The 12,279-nt window shown below is 49.2% G+C and overlaps 1 protein-coding gene across 1 annotated transcript; it reads right to left on the reverse strand.

The window, feature by feature from the left end:
* Positions 1 to 10,051: 10,051 nt before the first annotated feature.
* ATOH1 (atonal bHLH transcription factor 1) lies at positions 10,052 to 11,083 on the reverse strand. Its single transcript, XM_070758160.1, has one exon. It carries the CDS (start codon positions 11,081 to 11,083, stop codon positions 10,052 to 10,054), a length of 1,032 nt encoding a protein of 343 aa, XP_070614261.1.
* Between the last annotated feature and the right edge of the window lie 1,196 nt (positions 11,084 to 12,279).

Here is a 12,279-nt window from a genome sequence, read left to right on the forward strand (position 1 = left end):
CCCTCTTCTTTCATTCTCTCCCTCTCTCTCTTTCTCTTTTCCTTCTCTCCTTTTTTCCTTACCTTTCTCTCTCTTCCTTCTCTCCTTCCCTCTATCTTTCTCTCTCCCAGTCTCCTTCTCTCTTTCTCTCCCACTCTCCCTCTTTATCTTTCTCTCTCTCCCTTCTCTCCTCCATCTTTCTCTACTTTCTCTCTCCCCCTCTCATTCTCTCCCCCTCTCTTTCTTTCTCTCTCCCCCTCTTACTCTTTAGGTTTATCTTTCTCTCTTCCTCCCCCTCTCCCCCTCTCTATATCTTTCCCTCTTTGTCTTTCTCCCTCCTTCTTTCCTTCTCTTCCTCCTTCTTTCCTTCTCTTCCTCTCTCTTTCTCTCTCCCTTCCTCCCCCTCTCCCCCTCTCTATATCTTTCCCTCTTTGTCTTTCTCCCTCCTTCTTTCCTTCTCTTCCTCTCTCTTTCTCTCTCTCTTCCTCCCCCTCTCCCCCTCTCTATATCTTTCCCTCTTTATCTTTTTCCCTCCTCTTTCTCTCCTTCTCTCCTTCTCTTCCTCTCTCTTTCTCTCTCTCTTCCTCCCCCTCTCCCCCTCTCTATATCTTTCCCTTATCTTTCTCCCCCTCCTTCTCTTCCTCTATCTTTCTCTCACCCTTTCTCTAAAAAAAAAAAGACCCAACAAAATCCCCGCATTGAAAACATCTGGGAGTTGTGGGGGAGCCAGACTTTCGCGGCGCTCCAACACAACACCCCTCAATCCCTTGAAACCACTGCGGGGTTTCATCCCCTGCGATCGGGAAGACTTTCTAGCGGCTGAAGTTTTAAAGTTAAAAGTCGAGAGGCCAAACGGTCGCTGCATCTTTTATCGCTGTCCTCCCCCTTTCTCCTCTCCTCCCCCCGTCCCATGGACTCCAAGGGCGGCTGCTGCTTCCCAGCTGATGCGGTTTGGAGGCACTTCTGAAAAAGCCGCGCCGGGACCCCGGGCTTTTGTTTTGCGCTCCCGGAGCTATTCAGCACGCTTGGCGCGCGTCCGTGAGCGCAAGGCGCACCCCTCCCTCCAAGACAGCCCCCCCCCCCCGATTCCTGCGCCTCCCAGTCTCTTGGATACTTGGCGCTGACTTGGGGAAGGGAGAAAGCTAATTGCTAATAATGGAGAGAAAAGAACCAGCCCCCCCTAAACAGGAGTGGCCCGGCATATGGCGAGTGAGCGGCCTCCGACGCTCAATATTCACGTTCCCAAAATATTAATGAGATGAAAGCAACCTGCAGCTCCGCGGTGCAGCTTGTTAATGGTGGGTGAACCAGAGGGGACGGGGGGCGAGGGGAGGGCAGGGCGGAGGGTGTCGAGGTTGACGAGCCGTTGTCAGGCGAAAGGCGACGCGGCGAAGGGCGCCCATTGAACTGGTGGTTTTAATTAAGCGCACCATCTCTCTCTCTCCCCCCCCCCCCCCGCACTCAAGATTTGGCCACTGACTTGGGTTAAACTGTTTTATTCCGTCCTGTGCCCCGTTTCATTATGTCTTTCCTCTGGGTTGCCCAGGACAGCTGGGGAAGGAAGGAAGGAAGGAAGGGAGGAGGGAGGGAAGGAAGAAGGGAAAGAAGGGAGGGAGGGAAGGAAGAAGGGAGGGAGGGAAGGAAGGAAGAAGGGAAGGAAGGAAGGAAGAAGGGAAGGAAGGAGGGAAGGAACGAAGGAACGAGGAAATGAAGGAGGGAAGGAGGGAGGGAAGGAGGGAGGGAGGGAAGGAGGAAATGAAGGAAGGAAGGAAGGAAGAAGGGAGGAGGAAGGGAGGTTAGGAAGGAAAGAAGGGAGGGAGGGGAGGAAGGAAGGAAGAAGAGAAGGAAGGAGGGAGGGAGGGGAGGAAGGAAGAAGAGACAGAAGAAAGGAAGAATGGAAGGAGCGAAGGAAGGAAGAAGGGAGGGAAGGAAGGAAAGAAGAAGGGAGGGAAAAAGGAGGGAGGGAAGGAAGGAGGGAAGGAAGGAAGGAAGGAAGGAAGGAAGGAGCACCCCCTTCTTCCAACCTTATTTTACACCAATTCTGCGAAGTTGGCTGGACCAAACTCATTCATAAGTCGACCCAAGTGACTCGCCTTGCAGAGGAAAACCCGAACCACGCGCGTGCAGAACTCCCGGCCTCCCTGCGGGCGTAAATACCCGCGGGACTCTCACTCTCTTCTCCCTGGTCGCGAAAGCAGCGCGCGCGTAGTCTGTGTAAACTGTAAACTCTTTCCCCGAGTTCGAGGTATCTAAAGATGCTACTCTACGGCAGGGATTGCCTGGTTTCTTGAACCGACAAGAAATGAACTTGAACGGGAGAGAGGTTCAGCTGAGAAGATGAGGTCTTAAATCTCCCGTTGCAATCTGAAGTACCCATTTAAAAGCGGAGGGATTATTGGAGTCGGGGGAGGTTAAGTGGTTTAAATTGGTCTCGTTCTCTCCGAGGACTTAAGTGCACCAGCGTGCCTACAGTCCCTATCCCAAGTTTCTTTCTTATTGGTACCCATCTCATGTATATAAACAGCATTATGTCTATGTATACTACCATCACTCTATTAAACAAATAATTCCCTCAACACTGTCAAACTATTTAGTAAGTCTGCCCTACAATTACTACTAGTTCCCCCCCATCATTCCTATCACCCATTTCCTCCCACTTATGACTGTATGACTGTAACTTGTTGCTTGCATCCTTAAGATTTTTATTAATGTTTCCTCATTGCTTATTTGACCCCTATGACAATCATTAATTGTTGTGCCTCCTGATTCTTCACAAATGTATCTTTTTATTTTATGTATACTGAGAGCATCTGCACCAAAGACAAATTTCTTGTGTTGCAATCACGCTCGTCCAATAAAGAATTATGTTCTATTCTAAACGACAGCCCAATCTCCCTTTGGAAGTCTTCACGTGTCGGAGCTTTCCATGGTAGGGGAGCGGCGGATCCTTCCAATGGGGTGCGAAAGCCCCCTTGCTTCCAATGGGAAGGAAAACTTAAACCGGGCGGGTTGCACGCGAGATTTTCTGCTGACCTGAACGGCCTCCGATTGGAGCCGAGTAGGACTGGGTTGAACTTCGCGGGCTTAGAGAGATGTGTGCGTTTGTGTATGTGCGAAACCGAACTTTCCTGCGCCGGAGCCGCGCAAGCTTAAACTGCGGGGGAAAGGAGCGCGCTGTATCCGTGCGCAAAGCTGCGCTCCCGTCGCCCTGCTGAACTTTTCACCTCCGCCAGGAAGGACCCGGATCGGTGCCACCAGCTCGGTCAACAAAGCCTGGGGCAGACGGGCTGGGTCGCTGGAGACCGGGAGGCTCAAGTAACACGGCGGGCAGGGATTGCTGGTTTAATCCCTGGCCCGTCGAACCCGACCTCGGCCGCGCCAAAGGTTATCCAAAGGCCGGGAAAAGCGCCACCCTCGCGGGCACCTGCTTTGCAGGACCGAGCTTAAGAAACCAACGCCTCTCTTTGGCTACTACTAGGAACAAGCGGCCGCAGAGGGGCCGGCTTTGGTTTTACAACGGGCTGCGTTCGGAGAGAGTGGAGGGAGAAAGCTAAAAGATGACCAGGCGGCAGCAGAAAGGAAAAGGATGTTCACACGAGATTTTAAGTGTGAAACCGCGCGCTCCTGGGGCGTGGGAACGCTGGAAAAAACGGGGTTGAACTGAGCCGGAGGTCTTCAAACTTGGCAACTTTTAAGACTTTGAGGGACTTCGACTCCCAGAATTCTCCAGCCAGCTTTTCTTCTGGGAGTTGTGAAGTCCACACAAAGTCTCAAAGTTGCCAAGTTTGGGGGATCCCCTAACTGAGCGAACAAGACATTGAGGCAACAAAGACTGTGGTCATCCAATTTTCTCAGTAATTGAGAGTCGGTTTCCAGTCCTGCAAACACCCACAATCTCTGGGCACCAGAGTTAAGAGTTTACACCGATTAGGTAAAAGAAACAGTCGGGTCCAATTCCACTCACTCAATCAATCAATCAATCAATCAATCAATCAATCAATCAATCAATCAAACAAACAAACAACCGAAACCCTTCTACCGGTGTTGTAAAGAAGAGGTGGTGGTGGTGGAATGAATTCCGAAATTTATTTATTATTTTATTTATTAATTGGACTTTTATGCCGCCCCTCTCCGGGGACTCCGAGAAATGGCAAGATTAAATCTTATCAGCCGTCGTGATCATTTGGATTCGATCATTTGATTTCTCTTTGGAACTCGGGCTCCAAAGGATTTTTTTAAAAAAAGCTAAACTATATAAAATTAAAGATCGATTAAATTGGAAGCACCGCTGGACTGCCAACGTCTACACACACATGTAAAGATATATTAAGCATATTAATCCAGCCAGCCTCGAGCCAACAAATATTAAAGGAAGGTTGGGTGTCTCCACTGCCCTTGTACGTAGTTGAATTGAATGGCTAGAGAAATTGAATGAATGAGCAGATAGATGATAGGCAGGCAGGCAGACAGCTGTCTTGGGAATCTCTTCCATTTCTGAGTATCAAATTCGGTGTAAAATGCACAGGAGCCTAATCACCATCCTGTTGGATCTGTTCTGCTGTTGTCCACATTCAACTTTGTACAGAACAAAGTATTCAAGGAGAATATTTCATTCATTCAGATCTAGGATGTGTTCTTTGAGTGTTCCCTTAATTTTTTCCCAGCAGTATATAATTTGAAGAAAACAGTCTCTGAGCCATGCTATGCACATTTAACCCAGAAGTAAATCTATTGACTTCATTTGCTTTTCTCACTATTAAAAATACGTATAGGATAACAGACGCTGGCTGGAGAATTCTGGGAGTTGAAGTCCACAAGTCTTAAAGTTGCCAAGTTTGAAGACCTCTGGCCTAGAGGAACATTGTCCATGGGGTCAGGATGGGTCCTCAGACATAGCTTCACAACTAACAACAACGACTTTTAACTAATTTGCTAGTTAACATAACTAAAAGCTGCCCCGATCTTCTTTAGGATGCAATTAATGGATGGGGGAGATGGAAGAGATGACATTTACAGTATATTATTTATTGGAGAAATAAATGCTGTTATATTGACGCTGGGAAGGCAAGGGAAATATTCTACTTTCTCAAGAATAGGTCGTTCTTCACTTAAGACCATAACTGAGCCTAAAATGTCTGTTGCTAAGTGAGATAGTTGTTAAGTGAGTCACCTCCCCCCCATTTTACCTTTCCAGTTGTTAAGTGAAAACGGCTGCAGTTGTTAAATTAGTGACATAGTTGTTAAGTAAATTTGGCTTCCCCATTGATTTTGCTTGTCAGAAGGTATCAATGGTTGATCCCATTACCTCAGGACCCTGCAGTTTTTGGAGAGGGGCGGCATACAAATCTAATAAATTATTATTATTACTATTATTATTATTAATTGTCACAAAATCCTCCGGGAATAGATAGGTAGGTAGGTAGGTAGGTAGATAAACTTGAGTCAGTTTCCAAGTGTTGGAATTTGTATCCCATGTTCGCGGGGAATCATACCCATGTGAAAAAATGGTCCTAAGTTACTTTTTTGGGTACTGTTTTAAGTTAGTAAGTCACTAAATGAACTGTTGTAAGTCAAGAACTACTTGTAATTTGATTCTCACCACCCACCACCACCATGCTTCCTAGATTTGCTTGGAATATTCTACTGAAGTCAGAGATCTTCCTACCACGTTATTGCTCACATGGTTTTCAGTTATCTCAGATGAAATTAAGGGGCGTTCATAAGTGCACCAGAGTGCCTTCCGACTCCTGTCTTATTGTCTCTCCTATATCCCATATATCTCCTCTTCTATCCCTATATCTTTCTTCTATTCTCTCATCGATTTATTTTATCCTATACTCTCTCTTTTATTCTTTCTCTAATTCTATTCCCTCGAAGGTGTCCTCTATTACCTTCATTGTGTATTATTGTGTATTGGACAAAAATGAATGAATGAATGAATGAATAAATAAATAATAAATTCAACCTATCTTGCTCCAGCCAGAGACGTTTCAGTAAATATCCTATAAATATCAGTATAAATGTATAAATGACCATGCCATCAAAGCAGGGAGCTTGGAGATGGTGGAAGATGCTGCCAAAAGAGGTTTCCTCTTCTCAGGCATGGGAACAATCCTGAGGGTCGGCATCGCTAAGATTATGAACGGATTGCAAAACCGTGGTTGACAACATCAACACAATAACTACGTTTACCCAACATCCATGCCTTGTCGCAGAGGATCCCCCCCCCAACCCTGGAAGCTTCAAGATTTGTGGACGTCGACTCTCAGAATTCCTTGCTTGACTAAGGGATTCTGGGAGTTGAAGTTCACACTTCATAAAGTTGCTAAGGTTAAGGAATGAATACTGGCTTAGCAGGAGATATAGACTCAACGTCTCCTGTTTCAAACTAGTTGTCCCGTGCAGCAACAAGGAGGATGGGCTGGGATGGCAAGGAAGAATCGGTAACCATTCCGGGGCTTATTCAGTGTCAGGTGTGCTATCGAGTAATTGTGATTTAAACAGAAGTTACAAGGGGTGGGAGTTCTGTATCTCTTGCTCACATAACTACACTGCTCAAAAAATAAAAAATAAAGGGAACACTCAAATAACACATCCTAGATCTGAATGAATGAAATATTCTCATTGAATACTTTGTTCTGTACAAAGTTGAATGTGCACAACAGCATGTGAAATTGACTGTCAATCAGTGTTGCTTCCTAAGTGGACAGTTTGACTTCACAGAAGTTTTTTACTTGGAGTTGTACTGTGTTGTTTAAGTGTTCCCTTTATTTTTTTTTTTGAGCAGTATATTAGTACACCATTGAACATACTGTCGGATTTATAAGGAAAGGCTTATAGAATTTATACATGGTATGCTTGTATATATGAGTGGTTCTTTAAATTGGGGGTTTTTAGATTATTTTTAATATTAGATTTGTTTACATTGTCTTTTTATACTGTTGTTAGCCGCCCCAGTCTTTGGAGAGGGGTGGCATACAAATCTAATAGATAAATAGATAAATAGATAGATAGATAGATAGATAGATAGATAGATAAATCACAGCTGCAAATCGAAACAAGTTGAATGAGCACAACACCTATTTCAGAAATATGCATAGGATATTCATATCTGTTTCCTCATCTTGGCCCTTTGCCAACCTGATGCCCTGCAGATCCATTGGGAATTTATGATATGTATGTGTGCATATGTGTTATCCTAGCCAGATAAAGAAACACCGCAAGACAAATCATGTTGGAATTTTGATTTTTCTTTTTAATTTGATCTATTCCTTTCTCTCAAAAAAGAAAGTTATAAAATCCATGGCAACCAGTTTTTGCTAATGTGTAATAACAATAACAGCAGAGAAAGAAGAGGAGGATGAAAAAGACTTGCATGACACTCAGAAATCAAGAAACGTCGAGGATTCTTAAAGCTGAATAAAACGACGCCAACAAATAGGTGTAAAAACATGGGCACTGCAACGAAGCCCGGTAATTTTAGCTCTAGCTCTCTCACCCGCTGTTCGGTGGGTTCGCAAATGAGATCAATCAGGATCGTTATAAACAGGGTTGAGTTTAAACATTGGTACCATCCAATTGGCAGTGAATTCGTCGTTTTCTCTGGGGAGCCGAGCTCCTTTTTAAACCTTCACCCCGGGTGGCTTCTAAAGTGCTTGAGACAAACCCCGCCTACCAGCCAATATTCGGTTTGGAAGAAAGTTGGGCAAATAACTTTCCCTCCGCGTGTACTGACTTCTTAACAGGGGAAAGGACTAAAGCCATATGTTTAAAATAGAGAGAGAGAAAGAGAGGAGGGAAGGAAGGAGGGAGAAAGAAAGCGAGAGAGAGAGAGAGAGAGAGAGAGAGAGAGAGAGAGAGAGAGAGAGTCAGAGAAAGAAAGCAAGACAGAGAGGGGGAGAGAGGGGGGAGAGAAAGCGAGAGAGAGAGAGAAAGAGAAAGCAAGCAAGAGAGAGAGAGAGAAAGCAAGAGAGAGAGAGAGAGAGAGAGAGAGAGAGAGAGAATGAGAGACCAGCCCGCTTTGTAGTACTGTATTTTCAGCCTGAATTTGGACTGCGACGCCTCTCTCCGCTTCGTCCCCACCCCGTAAGGAAAGCGAGTCTCCCTTTCGCTGCCAAGATGTCTTTCGGCTCTGTGGACCAGCGGGGTGGATAGAGGGAGAGCCGACCCACAGAAAGAAGCGCCAACTATCTCAGGAGCAGCTCTCCTTGCCAACCAAGGGGTCCCAGTCTGATCCACATCGAGTCGAAAGTCTGAAAGACAAAGGTGGAATGGCCAAAGTACCAGCAAAGGATGGACCGGTGAATAAGCGGAGTTTGGAGATCAGGGAGTTTTCCTCGAGGGTAAACAAATAAATAAGCACAGCTCAAGCCCCCTGATAGACAGATTCCCCCAGTCAACTTGCAAGCCTTCTATTGTCTCCATTTGAAGCTACCACGCTGGTCGGGGCTGCTGCTAACGCCATGCCAGGCGGTTGAAATGCCGAGAAGCGCATTTGTCAGCATTTACATGAAACGCTGAGAAATTTGCATGAACTGCTGGGAAGAAAATGCAGCGGAATCAGTCACAACCAGAGTTTTCCTCAATGGTCACAAGCCCCTTAACAGTACTGCAGTTATAGAACTTGGATTGGGATCAATTAACTTTTATTTTTGAATAACTCTGCTGCTTTGGAGTGGATTTTAACCTGGCTGAAGCCCAAAGATCACGAATGTGTTGATATGGAATTCTCCAACAGAAAATCGGGAGATATCATGATTCTGAGATAATCATGAATGAGAAAAAAAATATTTACAGCACCAGTTGGCTATAAGTTTTATACGGTATATATTGGGAAACAGTCAATGGCAAAAAATATTATCTCTTTCGATCTGCCAGATCGCCATTCAAATACTGTACTGTATTCACACAATCTCCCAAAGTAAGTTTGTTAAACCACCAAACAAATCATAACTGGCTCGAGACACGTGTCACACTAAACCGTGTTGTGCAGACTTAGTGTGGGTTGGTTTTTAGTCGGTGGAAGAACTACTCTTGATAGGAAGTCCATTGTTTGGGAACTTATTTTCAAGAAAGTCTATACATTTTTTAAAAAGAAAAAAAAACCCAGTTCTTCCTTTCGACGGGATCTCCGCAGCCCCCATTCCCAAATCCGTTTAAAAAAAAAAACTTTGATACGTAAACGAATTGTTTCTAGCAGGCGGCGTCCTACAGATTGAACCATAAAGCAAAACAGAACAACAGGAGATGATTTTCCATTCAAAAATCTAAGAATCTAAAAGCAAAAGATAAAAATGCTAAGGACGATTATTAGGGGAGCAGGTGCCACTGGAGTAAAGGACTTCGCTTCCGAAACGATATTGGACAAATCTTTATACGAGATTCCACCAGCTTTCACTAACTTTCTAAAACCGCACAGAGGTTTTTTAAAAAAAATGCTTACTTCTACCAAAGAGAAATCGCGTCGGAGTAAATTCCCCAAACTGCGTCGTTCGCAGCCTCTCCCTTTTATAAAGGGATGGCGGAGCCGATCTACCTTTGGCCACGGTCTTGTTGCCCCTTGGCAACTTTTAAGACTTGCGGACTGCAACTCCCAGAATTCCCCAGCCGGCTTTTAAGACTCGTGGAAAGCGAAGCCGGCGGGGGGGGGGAATCCTGGGAGTTGCAGCCCACAGCGACAAGAAGCTCTTCAAGTACGGCAACTTTTGACAAGACTTGTGGACTGCAACTCCCAGAATTCCCCAGCCGGCTTGTGCAAAGCAAATCCTGGGAGTTGCAGTCCACCAGTCCTAAAAGTTGCCACGGTTGGGGAGCCCTCCCCCCGGGTCTAGAATGCCATTTGGTTTTAGATATTAGAGCTCTTGGACTCAATGGTCCAAACCAGTGTTTCCCAACCGTGGCAACTTGAAGTCCAAATATCTTCAAGTTGCCAAGGTTGGGAAACACCGGTCTAAACGACGCTCTTTTGGACAAGCCCGTCTACCCAGCACCCCAAGTTCCCCATCGGGTCCGGCTAAGCGCAGTCCAGTAGTAGATCTCGCAGAGAGCAGCCGAAACTCTTTCCCGCGCGCCTTTAGCTGGCTTCGTCCGAGTCACTGTAATGCGATCGAGGCGAGAACTCCCCGTCGCTGCGGTGGGCTGGAGGCGAGGTTTTCCTTCGCTCCTGCTGGCCACCTGGCTGGAGGAGGTGGCCCGGCGAGGAGGCTTTTTGCCCCAGCAGGGCGCCGTCCGTGAAAGAAGGGAAATGCAACGGGTCCGGCTGCAACGCGTAGCCCCCTCCCGCAGACCCCGCGGGCGAGTCTAGGGGGAAACGAGTCCTGCCGTGGGACGCAACCTGGGCCCGGGGTGGCAGCGCGCCCCCTCCCGGAGGGGTACAAGGCGAGCGCTCGTAAGCCTGGGCGGCGGGCGGGAGGGACGGCCCCTTGCCGCAGGGGGCGCTGTCGGCCGGCAGCGGGCTGTGCAGGAGCTCGGCTAAGGCGCTGATGTAGATCTGGGCCATCTGGAGCGTCTCGTACTTGGAGAGTTTCTTGTCGTTGTTGAAGGAAGGGATGACGTCGCGTAGCTGGTCGAAAGCGTGGTTCAGGCCGTGCATGCGGCGGCGCTCGCGAGCGTTGGCCGCCAGCCGCCTCTGGCGCTGCACGCCGTGGGTTTGGGAGCCCGGGCGGAGCGGGCCGCCTCCCACGGGCGAGCGGAGCCGCGGCGGGGGCGGCAGCAACGGCGCCTTGCAAGGGTGACGGGGCGGCGGGGGCTGAAGCGCGCACGGCTGCTGCTGCTGCTTCCCCGAGGAGGAACTCCGTCCGCCGGCGCGCTCGGCCCTCAGCAGCTCCTCCTCCTCCTCCTCCTCGGATTCTTCGTCGTCTTCTTCCTCCTCTCCCTCTCCCTCAGGCGTCCCCGAAAGCAGATACCTCGGGGATGAGGAGAGGCGGCCCGGGCAGCAAATGCCCAACCAGGGGGAAGGGAAGGCGCCGCCACGACTCGCCGCCGCCGCTGCCTCTTCTCCCAAGAGGAGGCCGCCTTCCAGTTGCTGAGGCGGCGGCGGGGCCCCCAAATCCCTGCCGCTGAGGGGCCAGGCATTGGGTACGCTCGACGCGCGCAAGTGGCTCATGGTGCGGCCTGAGGTGGGAGCGTGGGCGGACGTGGCGGCGACCCGGGGCGCAAAAGAAGTTGCCCGCTCCTGACACGCTTCTTTCCCGCGCGCCTTTTCACGACGCCCTCCACCTCCCCCGTCCTTCGCCGCCGTTTCTTTCTAACCACGCCGGAAACCTCACAGGACATAGAGAAGCGCCCTGCCGCCTCACAAGGCACACGGCCCGCGCGTCTCCGGTTGCGAAGGGCGCTGCGCCCCCTTTAAAAAGCGGCACGCGCCAGGGTCCCCCCTCCCCACCCTCGCCGCCTCCTCCTCCTCCTCCATACACACACACACGCACGCACGCGAATACACCTCCTCGGCGCTCCACCCTCCGGCTCCCACCCACCTCGCGCCAGTCGCGTGTCGGCTCAAGCCATTGGAGCCCGCGGGCCTTTGGCGCGTGCTGGCAGCCAATGGGCAAAGCCAAGTCAAGCTTGGGGTGTTTGGGGCTTTCGTTCCTTTCCCCCCCCTCTCTCCCCCTCCCTCACCACCACTTTGGCCCGTGTTCGAAAACGAGAGTGGGGGAAGCAAACGGGAGGGAGGGGAAGAAAGAAAGAGAGAAAAGGGCCGATTTGACGCAAAGGGCGATGTGGTAAACTTTCTCCCTCAGAAAGAACCGCGCCGCTTAATATTAGGTTTCCGAACGAGATTGGCCCCGCGCGAGTCAATTTACGCGTGTCAGTGTCCGCGGGAAGGGGAGTGTCGGGTGGGGAGAGGGGCAGCTGGCTTCCTACACCTGCAGGAGTTCGTGAGGTAAACATATATGTGAGGTAAATATAAATGTGAGGTAAATATATACATGCTGGGGGGAAGGCGCGTGTCCAGAAACACCACAACGAGCCCGCGCAAATTTTCAGCCCCGGGATTTTGGCCTCAAGGCGCCGGCCGGGTGATAATCGCTTCCTAATAGTTCTGAACTAGGCTTGGCTTCAAAAGCCGCCTTTGTCCCGGAGCTTCGGAAACAGAAGACGCCAGGGCGGGCGAGGGAGCGAGCAAGCGAGCCTGTGCGCTCCGTGAGGCGGCTCGGACGCCGCCGGTTCAAGCCCCTCGTAGCAACTTTTTGTGTGTGTGTGTGTTTGCTTGCTTCTGCCCTGAGACGGCTGGGACGGTGGGGAGATGCACTCTGAGCACCGAATACTTTGGGGTCCTATATATTCATTGCAGCCGAGGCA

This window comes from Erythrolamprus reginae, chromosome 7, assembly GCF_031021105.1.
Source record: "Erythrolamprus reginae isolate rEryReg1 chromosome 7, rEryReg1.hap1, whole genome shotgun sequence".
Lineage (NCBI taxonomy): Eukaryota > Metazoa > Chordata > Lepidosauria > Squamata > Dipsadidae > Erythrolamprus > Erythrolamprus reginae.